Here is an 11896-nt window from a genome sequence, read left to right as displayed (position 1 = left end):
AAGATCCCACATGCCACAGAGCTACTAAGCCCATGCGCCACAACTACTGAGCCTGTGCTCTAGAGCCTGTGAGCCACAACTACTAATTGCGCGCCCAGAGCTCGTGCTCCGCAACAAAGAGCAGCCCCCGCTCAACGCAACTAGAGAAAGCCCACGCGGGGCAACGAAGACCCAACGCAGCCAAAAATAAATAAATTTATATTAGAAAACAAATCAAAAACCCAAACACCTCTCTCCCCTCTCTGCCCTGGGTCTCTCCTTCCTCCTGTAACACTGAGGGAATTACTTCTTCAGGAGCCTCAGTTTCCCCTTCTATAGAAAGGGGGGGTGGGGAAAAAAAGGAGGGCAAAGGTCAAGGGTGATGGTCACGTTTCTTTGTTATGTGTATGAACCGTATCAATGACTTACAGTGAGACCAGTCCTTTATTACTTGCAGAATAAGTGTTTTTAAAAGTCCTTTATAGTGGGGGTGGGGGGGGGAGGATCAACCTCCTTTCATGGACTTCAGTTTCCTCACCTTTAAAAAGGGGATAGGGACGGGGGCTTCCCTGGTGGCCCAGTGGTTAAGACTCTGCGCTTCCACTGCAGGGGGCGCAGGTTCAATCCCCGGTCAGGTAACAGATGCCACATGGTGCGGCATAAGAAAAAGAGGGCAGGGCGGGGCGGGGATAGGTAACTCCAGCCCTCCTAAACTGGCTGTCAGGGCTTGAATAGAAAGGATAGGCGGGCAGCGAACAGTCAGCTACTGCTCTAAACAATGTGACAAGCCTGTAGTCAAGGTGCCTGAGGTCAAGGTCCGCCTCCCCCCTCACTGCAGTGCAATGGGCCACCTCCCCCCACCAGAAACCCAAGTGCAGCCCTCCCCTCTCCCACACCCAACAGCAGCTGGCCCGTCCCCTCCGTCCCCTCCGCCTACTTCTGTAAGACGCTGCTCGCTCCCGGGATGGCTGCCCCTGCCTCTGCCGGACAAGCCCTCTGCCACGCCCTGGCTTCCCACCAGCCTTTGGTGGAGACAAAGGTCCTGGTACCCACATCCCTGTGTGCTAGAGGGGAACAGGCAGAGCTGCCCTCAGGAGGGAGACAAGTCACACGCGAGGCCTGAGGTGTTGGTCAGAAGGTGCTTTATTGAAGGGCGGGGGCTCCAACATCTCGTGGTAGCTACAACCTGGAGACAGAGGGGAGGCTGAGGGTGGATGGGGGGGGCCACATCCTCCTCCACGTGACACCCCTTCTTCCGGTTTGGGCCCTTCCATTTCCCCTCGGGGACCCTCCCTGGCCTGACTCTGGGGTCAGGTGGCTCTGGCAGGCTGACCCTGTCCCAGGCCTGGCCGAGGGAGCATCGCTCCATCACTGGCTACAGCAACCGGGTCTGGGAGGGGCCCCGGGACCGCTGGAGACCACTGGGGAGAAGGGGAGCGCCACTCACTGGATCTCGCGGAACGCCCGCTTCTCCACCAGCTTCACTTTGTACTTGCGCTTGAACCTGGGGGAGGGAGAAGAGAGCAGTTGGCGACCTAAGCCCATCTGGCGCCCATCTGGCGGGGGAAGGTTCCCGATGCCCGCCCCACATGGCAGGCCCCGGCTCTCACTTGGCTCGCTCCCGAGGCTCGATCATGTTTCTTCTCTGGAAGCTCTTGAACCGGTCACGGAGGATGTTGCCCTCAGGCTGCGAGACACGGACAGGGAGGCCTCAGCTGGTGCTAGGCAGAAACCCCAGGGCCCTGACCGCTCCACAGGGTCCAGTGGAGGGGGGGAGTCCGCCCCGCAGTCCCCCCATTAGCTAAGGCCCCGAGTCTGGCCTCACGTACACCAGGGGCTCAGCCTGGCCCTGAGCTCGTGGGGTGATAGGTACTGACCCATGGGCCGGCCCTGAGCTGGGCTTGGAGGAAGCAACACGAAGGAGGCTGGAGAAGGGAGAATGGGTGTGGCCGGCAGGGGAGCGCAGGGGCAGAGGTGGGGTCAGAAGAAGGGTGCACGGTCGGCCCACTACAAGTACAGCTGGCTGGAGCCCCAAGGCGCGTCAGACCACACAGGGTCTGTGGCTGTGTGAGCTGGGCTTCCTCCCGGGGGCACTGGGGAGCCACAGCAGGCTCCGAGTGGGGGAGGAACAGGGTCTATTCTGAGCTTTAGAAAGACCCCTCTGGGACTGCAGACGCTGGGAGTGGGGCCCGCAGACCAGGGGCTACAATGGGACCTGGCCAGGAGGAACGGTCTTCTGAGGGCCCCAGGCTGCAACTATCCATCACTCGGCCCCTCACCCACGGGGACTCCGTGCCCTCAGCCCCCAGGCATCAGCCCAACCAGCCCAGCCTGGGGGCAGCCATGATGTCGCCCATAGTCCCTGGGGGACACGGGGAGCAAGGATGGGTATCATCACCAGGCACGGGTGTCTCCCCTGCAGCCCCCCAACCCCCCAGCCCCCCAGCCAGACAAGTACCTTCAAGGTCCTGAGTGAGTCAGACAGCTCCGAGCTGAGCTGCACGTCAATGTCGGGGTCCTGATACCTGGGGAATGCGGGGCGTCCGGTGGGAGGGGGGGTGAGGCGAGCCTGGCCCAGGACACAGGGCCAAAGACCCCTCTTGGGAACAAGAGGCCGGTCAGTGGGGTTGAGAACACGGAACTCTGGCGGAAAGAGATGGTCTCCCAGGAGAGGCCCAGGATGAGCAAAGATAGGAAGGCGCCAGATAGGGGATTTGGACCCCTCCCAGACTCCCAGGGAGCCCCCAGCCCAGGCCTCACTTGAGCCGCCCCAGCCGGCGGGGTCTGTCCGCCTCTGCCAGCCGCTGTGCCTGCCGCCGCTCCCGCTGTCGAGCCAGCTCCGCCAGCCGCTGCGCCACCTGCGCCTTGATCCCGCGCAGCCTGAAGACCTGCTGGTGCCGAAGCCGGGCGGCCCGCACCGCAGCCTGCTGCACCCTCTGCAGGGACGGGCAAGGTCAGGGGACAGGTCGAGCACCACCTCGCCCCGGGGGGCCTTTCCTCCACCTGCTCCCAGGTCACAGCAGCTGTTTCTCCACAGCGCTTGCTTTCCTTTTTTAAAAATTTTATTTGTTTTTGGCTGCACTGGGTCTTCACTGCCGTGCCTGGGCTTTCTCTAGTTGCCGCAAGCGGGGGCTACTCTTCACTGCAGTGTGTGGGCTTCTCGTTGTGATGGCTTCTCTTGTTGCAGAGTACGGGCTCAAGGCACGTGGGCTTCATTAGTTGTGGCACGCGGGCTCAGTAGTTGTGGCTCACGGGCTCTAGAGCACAGGCTCAGTAGTTGTGGTGCACAGGCTTAGTTGCTCTGTGGCATGTGGGATCTTCCCGGACCAGGGCTCGAACCCGTGTCCCCTGCACTGGCAGGCGGATTCTTAACCACTGCGCCACCAGGGAAGCCCAGTGCTTGTTTCGTGAACTGACCTTCCTTATCCGTTTTTCTCTGTCTGTGGTTCATAAACCCTCCCCAGCCCCCACCCCCGAACATCATCACCAGGGCAGCAGGGCCTGACCTGGCGTGTTCCCCGCTGCATCCTCTGAGCCCAGAGAGGCATCTGGAGGATGCCGGGAACTAGGTCTCAGCTGACAAAGGAGCTTCAAGGATCCCAAACAGCCCAAAAAAAGCAGGCTGCAGGCAGGAGAAACCAGGCTGTGGGACTGGGCAGAGCAGACTGGAGCCCAGGGTGCTCACCAGCATCCGGGCAGCCTTCTCCCGCCGCCGCTGCTGCTCCGTCTTCTTCTCCACGGAGGCCGGGCGGACGGCTGTGGGCGAGGCCTCGGCTCCTGTCGCCTGGTCTCCTCCAGCCTCGGGACCCTCGTCCTGGCCCTCGCCGGGCTCCCCTTCCCCATCCGACTCCTCCAGCAGCCCCTGGCACATCTCCTGGAAGGCAGACTCCTGGGGAGAGGGGGCAGGTCAGGCGCAAGGCAGGGAGCGGGTGGGAAGGGTGGGCAAGTGGGCCTGGGCTCACCTGGGTGGCGGCCTGCTCTGAGGCCGGCGGGGCCAGCTGCCGCTCCAGCTTCTCTGCTGCCTTCTGCCGCAGCAGCTCCACCTCATGAGCCGCCCAGAGCAGGGTCTGGGAGGGGGCGGGGATGCAGGTGAGGACCCAGGCCCTGGAGGCCTCGATGGCCCAGGCACCCCCTCCTCTCCCTGGCCTCCCTGCACCGGCCAAAGGGGGCTTCTAATCCCTAATCTCACATCTGCTCTGCCTGTCCTCTTAAAGGACAGTCTGGTCTCTACACACCGCAGGGTTCCACGTCTAGGCAGTGCCCTGAACAGGCACGCGCACAGACAGGAAGAAGTGGTGGCTGCCCGAGACCAGGGGAAATGGGGAACTGGGGGTGACGGCTGATGGACATTAGCTTTCTTTCTGGGGTGATGAAAATGTTCTCAATTTGACTGTAGTGATGGCCACACAACTCTGCATATACTAAACACCACTGAATTGTGTCCTGTAGGTGGGTGAATCACATGCATGGAAATTATATCCTGATAAAACGATTATATTAAAAAAGAGAGAAAAAGAAAACGACAACATCTCCCCGTGAGCGACAGCCTCTGCGAGCAGCCTCCTCTGCCTGTGGCCGACCTCATCCTCTCAATGTTTCGCGCGGCGCTGTTTGTCCCGTAGATGCTGTTCCCCGGGAGAGGGACACGGCCCCCTGCCCCTGGTCAGCTACGAGTCTGTCTCACGGGGAACAACGCTGAACAGCATTCACAGGAGCACCTGCGTCTACTCAGTGACCTCGATTTCTCTCCAGGAACCTGAGCTCCCAGAGGGCGGGGGTTTGTCCCCTCTCTGTTCGTGACATCTGTACCCGACAGATTTCTGTGAGATAAACACTGACTCTTGCCACCAGCTTTTCCTGTTGCTAAACTACCTTCACCCTTGCACAAAGCTTACTAGGTCACACGTTTTGTTGCCAACAGTTGAAAGTCGTCTTTTTTTTTTTTTTTTTAGTTGAAAGCCTTTTGCATTTATGTCCCAGAGTTCCTGAAACGTACCACAGTCTCACCCATCTCTGGGCCTTTGCACATGCTGTTCCCTCCGACTGGAACACCCCCATTCCTTCCTCTCTTACCATAACAAACTGCCCCCAGTCTCAGCTCTGATGCCCCATTCTCCAGCAAGCCCTCCCTGACTCCCAAGGCTGGGTCTGATGCCCCCCCGTGCCCTTCCATCCCAGCCCTGCCCACTCTGGGTCATCACTGTGCGGGAACAGTTCTGTCTCCCCAACTGGACCGCGAGCCCTGGGAGGGCATGCTGACCAAATGGCCAAGCAGCGAGTGAGAGGCCCGGCGGGGCGGCGTACCTGGTGGTCCTCAAAGGTCGGGTTGTAGGAAGCTCCCGCAGGCATCACCTCCACGGCAGGCGCCTTGGACGGCTTGGTGTGGAGACGCTGCGGCCGCTGGAGGAGGACAAGACCAAGGCAGGCTAAGGCCCGGGAGCGCCATGACTCAAGCTCCCACAAGTGCTGGGACCCAGGCCCGGGAGGCGGCAGAGGCCTCAGCACGGCGCACAGCCTTCAAGCTGGGAGGTGCCTGCGGCAGCTGGAACAATGGACAGCTGGTACCGCAGGCGCGGCAACCCCAGGACGAGCACGCAGGGACTCCGCTTGTCTTTCCTGAGTAGGGTTCCTGTCGCCAGAGCGGTGGGGAGGGGTGACACTTGCAAAACCGTATGGTACGGTCATCAGGCCATCGCTGAGATCGGCAGCTGTGCCTGGCAGAGGGCATGAGTTCTGTGTCTGTCAGTGCAGGACACCGCAGACAAGGGCTGACAGACACTTAGAGTGTAGCCCTGCGCCCCCGGGAGCTTGGGAGAAACGCAGGGCCACGGGGTCATCTGAAACCAGCTAACCAGAACCTGCACTTTAACAAACCCCCAGGGGACCCGAGTGCACGCTCAGCTCTGAGCAGCATCTCCCCGTCTGGACTTGCCGCGTCCCTGCCCGGCGGGCCTCCACCCCGGCAAAGGCTCCCCGTCTACAGCAGAAGCCTGGGGGTCGCCCGACGCCCCCTGCCCCTCCCCACAGCCAACTGCCCGCCAGGCTGGGTGCTTCTGCCCGAGGACTTGCCTTGGGTCACCCCCTTCACCGCCGCGCTGGGGTGCCCGGCCCCACCTGTCCCACCTCCTCAGAGCATCCCACAATCCCACCGCTCCCGTGTGCAAAAGCACTTAGGATAAAAGCCCACAGCCCCAAGTGGGCTCCCGCAGCCTTCTCCCACCCCCGACCAGCGGGCCTCCGCCCCCCATCTCTGCAGGCTCGCTCACGACACCAGGTCTCCTGCCCCTTAGTACCATCTTACTTTCCAGTGAAGGTTCCTCTCATCTCCCTGAAGCACGTCCCACCGACCTGCCACCACCCTGCTCTGTGCCCTGGAGGCGGCACTGCCTGCCTGGCTCCAGCAAGTGGGCTCCGGTCACAGGACGGTCGGGCTCTGACGCTGAGGCTCTACGGCCTGAACGCTCCCCAGCCCCGCGCTCTGACCCCTATCCCCCAGGACGCCCTTCTGACGAATTCTCACCTTCACACCTTTCTTCTTGGTCTGCTCCAGGAAAAAAGGGTCCTGGCGCTCCAAGGGCCGGTCCAGAGGGTCTGCGGAGGCAGCGAGGGGCGGCTGCTGGGGGAACATCGGGGCCCCGAGGGGCTCCCTCCCAGCCCTCCTCCCTCAATACGGCACCGAAGCACTGACTGCAAGATGGCCCGGGAAGGACTGACTCTCAGACCCCAGAGGGCTTCGAACGCCAGGCAAAAGAGCATGTGGACGGGGTCCAGAAAGCAGAGGAGACCCCAGGCGGAGGGGCAGGAGCCAGCCCACTTGCAAAAGGGGAGCGCGAGCAGGAAAACGGTGCCACTTCAAGACTCCTGACTCTGCCGAAGACCCTCAAAGCGACCCCCACAGGGCGCCCCCCTTAGACACGGCGCGCCGCAGCTGCGACACTCACTGTCTTTGACCCAAAGGTCGTAGAAGGGCCGCTCAACCGTGTCCTGCGGCCCCGGCTTGGCTTTGGCCACAGGAGGGTGGAGGAGCCGGGCCTGAGCCCTGCGCACCTCCCGGGGCAACTCGCCCTGCTCTGCCAGCCTCTCCCATAGCTGCTCCTTCCGCTTGAGCTTCCTGGCGTTGGGGACCTGGTGGGCGCGGATGCTGGGCCGGGGAGAAGCGGCACAGGCGCAGCGGGTGAGGCGAGCTCCCCCTGCCCCCGCCAGGCATCCCAGCACCTCCTCCCTCCACAGGGGGCCTCCTCACTCGATCCAGCAGCTTCAGAGACCACCTCCCCATGTCTGCCCCCAGCCCAGGTCTCTCTCCTGAGCCCCAGACCTAACAACACAACAGCCCCTGGGGCCCTTGCCCTGGATGTCTCCCAGGGACCTCACACACCATTTCACAACCAACCTCAGCATCGCTCCACTGTCCGCCCCATCAGCCATCCACGCCCCACCCCCACTTCAAGGGTCAGTCACTAAGCCCTGCCTAACCCATCCCCTGGCCGTGGCTGCCCACCCAGCCCTCCCTTCCATCCCCAGAGCCCTCGGCCACGTCCAGGCCCATCCTCGCCTGCCCAGCCACAGCACCCTGGCACCCAGCCTCACTGCCTCCAATCCGCTCTCCAAAGCGCAAATCCGACCCCATCCTCCCTTCCAGTGCCCTTCACCTATCACCCTCCCTCCCCAGAATTCCTTTAGGGTCAGGAAGTGAATAGGGCCTGCACAGAAGGGTGTGAGGCCAGAACCAAAGGGGAAGGAGGGTCTGGGGCTAGTGGGACACTCACTCTTTGGGTGCAGGGACCTTGGACGTGTTCTCTAGGATGAGGTCGATCCGAAGGGGTTTCTTGAGAAGCAGCGACCTCTTCTGACCTTTGGTCCTCTTCTTGTTCGGCTCTGGGGGTGGAAGAAAGGAAAGAATTAAGGCCTCAGGCCTCCTCACTACCCAAGACCAACTTCCCACTCCCCTCATTCCGGCTCCTCTGGAGACCTGCATCCCAGTACAGACGTGGAGGGCCCAGGCTGACCCCAGGCTCCCACCTGAGGAAAGAGGCCCCCGCAAGGGCAGGGCCCAGGGTGCCCAAGCTGTGACTCCCCACACCACACCCATTTCCTGGGCCAGCTGGAGGCAGCCCTGTGCTGGGGACACAGAGGAGTCAGACCCACAGCCCTGCAGACAAGGGGCTTCCAGAGGCAACAGGGAAGAGGCCACAGAACCACTAACGCTAACAAGGAAGAAAGCAGGTGGTCAGGCGACATGAGGCCCAGGGAGCTGGACTCAGGACCCAAGACAGCCGATCCTCAGCACAACGGAATTTTCTGCTTTTACTTCTAAAGCCTAATAGAAAAAAGGACTCTAGAACACCACATACTAGGATGGAATCCGCAGCCTTCCATTTGCTAAGGGACCTCATGAAAGTGACTTTCCTCCTCTGTGCTGCCAAAACGAGGTTTAATGCCTACCTCACAGGATCAGGCGGAGATGTACTGGGTTGACCAAAAACGTCGTTCGGGGTCTGCCATAACATCTTACGAAAAAACCCAAACAAACTTTTTGGCCAACCCAATAATTGCAGCTGACCACTGAACAACATGGGTTTGAACTGCGAGAGTCCACTTATACCAAGGTTTGTTTCAACAGCAAATACTACAGGAACACACGATCTGCAGTTAGTTGAATTCACAGATGTGGAACCAAGGTACAGAGGGCCGACTACAAATTATATGTAGATTTTCGACCCCATGGAACGTCAGCACCCCTGACCCCTGCATCGTTCAAGGGTCCATTGTATTTCAACTCCACAGCACAGTGATCACCCGTGAAAGCGCACAATCGCTGTTATCCTTCTGCTTTTTTTAAAATCTAAAGCAGAATCTGTAACTACTTCCTCGCCTGTTCACCAGGGCAGCTCCCTGCCTTTACTCTTCTGTTCACAGAGCAGATCTCCTCACTCCTGTGAAAGTCTACCTCTTTAATACCCCTTCCTTACCTGCTCACTCAAAGACCGCTCTCCCCCAAGAGGTCCTTTCACTTCCCTTAGACCAGACCCCTTGACTGACCTCATACGTGCTCATCAAGGCCATCCTGCTGCTACAGCAGCCTGACGTTTTGCTCATTAAAGCTATCGGCTTTCCCGTTCAAACGGACTCCTCAGCTTTTCTAGCCCCTCCTTAAAACAAGTCGCTTATCCTTCATCTGTTTCTCCAGGTATTGACAGTGAACCTTATTACTCACTGAAGCAAACCCTACCTTGCTTCTCCTCCACTTGTTTTAGAAGGTCCCGATCCTGCATTTTGGCAAATTAAAGCAAGCGGGTCAAGAGGGATCTCTTATTCAGGTTGATCCTTTTGTTCTCATTAAAGGAAAAACAGGTATGAGTCCTTACAGCAAGTCCCTGACTTGGTTTTCTGCAAATTAACGGAGACCTCCTGATTTATGATTATCTACTCAACAAGGCAGACCCCGACTGGATTCCCTGGGCATTGAGACCTCTCTGAAACCTCAGGAAAAAAAATGAGTTCTTTAGGTTAGTCCCTAACTTGCTTTCTGTTCATTCCAGGTCCTCTTGTTTACATAGTAAATACCTTTTTTTTGCAGGCGTTTTCCACCCAAGCCACGTCATTAACACAGGTCCTTTTAGAGGCTGAGAGAGCCTCACTAAGGACTAATCATCGCCACACACCCGCCACAAAAACCCTTTCTCACCTTCATTCTTGGAGCCAGTGTCCACGAAGAAGAGTTTTTCATCGGGGGCCTCTGATATCAAGCCACTGGAAGATAGAAATTCAGAATGTCAGCCATACATGTTGGGGAGAGGAGCATGAAGCTAAGAAAGGAACAGGTTTAACCTCTCCGGGCTCAGCTTTCCTGTTATGCTCATTCAAGTACAAGCTTCCCGCCTGGGACCCCTCCAGGCCAGAGCTCCTCCCTCCAGTTTGCAGAATTTCCTACGTAAAACGCACTCAACTAGGCTGGGTGCGTGGTACGTACTGATATCAGAAAAGTGTTTGTGGTTTACCCAGATTCTAATTTAACTGGGCGTCTTGTACCCGGTGACCCTATCAAGTCCCACAGGCCGTCACCCTGAGTTCCCAGTCTAACCCCTCGGCTTCCCCAGCGGTGCCAGACAGGGGCTCCCAGGCCCCCGGAAGTCCCCCCAGGCAGCTCGGCCTCGCACCCCGCCACAGAGAACTTGGCCCACCTGTCCGCAGTCCCGCCCCACTCACCCGCTCGTGCGCTCCTGCAGCCGCACGTCCTCCAGGAACTGATCGACCTCCAATCCCAGCGGCTCCTGAGCGAGCCGCCGCCAGCCCCGCTTCTTATTTCTTGGGCCTCGCCGCCGCCGCCTCAGCGCCGGGTCCACCGAAGTGGGCCGCAGCCCCAGGAAGCCGGCATTGGCCTCCCTTTTCGAGCACTGCCCGCCACCACCACCACCGCTTCCCACCGCCATCTTGTTAAAGGAAGAACAACTTCTCCGGCGCCCGGAAATCCGGTTTGGGGCATGCGCGCGCCGAAATCCCGCCCCTTCCCGTGACCTACTTCCGGCGTCCGCCATCTTGGTAGGGTGGCTGGAGCCGCAAAGGGGCGGGGAGGCTAGTATCTTGGTAAAGGATAACTGGCTCCTCCCTCTTCTGCAGACTCCGGTCCGCCCCAGGTTGTAGGTTTGGGGCTCTAGCCCTAGGCGAAATACCTTTCCTGGCCGCCTAGGAATACTTTTAAAATCTGAGTATCATTTTTAATTTGTTGAATTTAAAAAAAATCTAGTTTTCTTAAAAAAGAAAAGTTATACCTGTCAGTGGCAGATTCGGCACACAAGACTTTCCAATCTCAGAACGTTTGATCTGTCAATGTTCCAACCCTAGAATCTCGGAAATCAGAGTTTTCGGAATGTCGAGGTTGGGAGCACAGAACATTCACGTGCGAGAAATGTTAGAAACATACATTATTAGAACCCTAGAAGCACAGGCTCAGAATCATTAATCTTGGGAAAGCTACACAGTTGTGCCTCAGTTGTTTCATCCGTAAAATGGGGGCGATAATGGTTCATCTGCCTCATAGGTTATTCTGGAGATTAAACAAAGTAATATATACAAAACCCTTACGATTGTGCCGGGATCTAAATGTTAACTATTGTTATTACCTCGCCCCCTGAGACTTTATCTTAGAACCGATTAATCTATGCTGTTTACAAATAAGGAAAGGAGCTCAGATGCCCTTGGGCCCTGGCAACCAACCGTAGGGATCCAGAGCCTCATAAGGCCGTTCTCCACTCGAAAAGAAAAAAGGCACAGAGAAGGAAGGCGCCACGCTGTGTTCCGGGGTTACACAGCGGAACTCGGCCTGGGGAAGGTGACAGGCCCGGGATTTGGCCCTGGAGACCTGATCACCCACCACCTGGGGCAGGGGGTTCAGCGACAGGCCAGCCTAGTTCTCGTGTGTCCACCAGGGGGCGCCAGGAGCCGCGCCACCGGGCGCGCGTGGGCGGGGAGGGCGCGAGGCCAGAGTGTCCAGGGGGCCGTGGGTGTGGCCTCGGGTGTGAGTCGGCGAGACCACGAGCGGGGTCCCCCCTGGGCGTGAGCGAGCGCGTGCGCACACTTTGGTGATCCTAATGGGCAGCATCACCTCCTACCCCTCCGGGAGCCCGCTTGTCCTCGGTGTTTTGTGTCAGAAGCTATGTACCCAGGTTGTGTGGGTGGACGTCGGCGGGCAGGGAGGAGGACGGGGGCACCTTGTAACCAAGTTGGCACACACACACATACACACAACCCCACGGCCCAGGGCTTGGTTCCCAGGCCCCCGCGGCAGGAGGTCTGAGGGAGGGATGTCCCGGAGGGAGGGCCTCAGAGTAACTTTTCTTCGGAAAATATGTCGGTCTGGTCCCCAGCCCAGGCCTGAGTCATCAGGCTCCCGCAGCATTGAGTCACGGCCTCCACCTCT

General features: G+C 59.0%; 1 protein-coding gene across 2 annotated transcripts; it reads right to left on the bottom strand.

The window, feature by feature from the left end:
- Nucleotides 1-1109: 1109 nt before the first annotated feature.
- On the bottom strand, nucleotides 1110-10547 carry NOP53 (NOP53 ribosome biogenesis factor; the record flags this gene model as incomplete). Of its 2 annotated transcripts, XM_082862682.1 has the most annotated exons (13): nucleotides 1110-1165; nucleotides 1427-1483; nucleotides 1590-1666; nucleotides 2438-2504; nucleotides 2740-2915; nucleotides 3665-3868; nucleotides 3942-4046; nucleotides 5284-5379; nucleotides 6500-6570; nucleotides 6921-7120; nucleotides 7746-7854; nucleotides 9665-9729; nucleotides 10186-10409. In XM_082862682.1, 13 exons carry the CDS (start codon nucleotides 10407-10409, stop codon nucleotides 1159-1161), a joined length of 1458 nt encoding a protein of 485 aa, XP_082718808.1. In that variant the 3' UTR covers nucleotides 1110-1158. The 2 variants fall into 2 exon arrangements, with proteins under 2 accessions (XP_082718808.1, XP_082718809.1); XM_082862683.1 differs by lacking the exon at nucleotides 1110-1165 and having other exon boundaries at nucleotides 1255-1483; nucleotides 10186-10547.
- Nucleotides 10548-11896: the final 1349 nt, after the last annotated feature.

This window comes from Leucopleurus acutus (assembly GCF_964270905.1).
Source record: "Leucopleurus acutus genome assembly, chromosome: 20".
Taxonomy (NCBI): domain Eukaryota; kingdom Metazoa; phylum Chordata; class Mammalia; order Artiodactyla; family Delphinidae; genus Leucopleurus; species Leucopleurus acutus.
The sequence above is the reverse complement of the archived record's forward strand: the minus strand, read 5'-3'. Positions and strand labels throughout refer to the sequence as shown.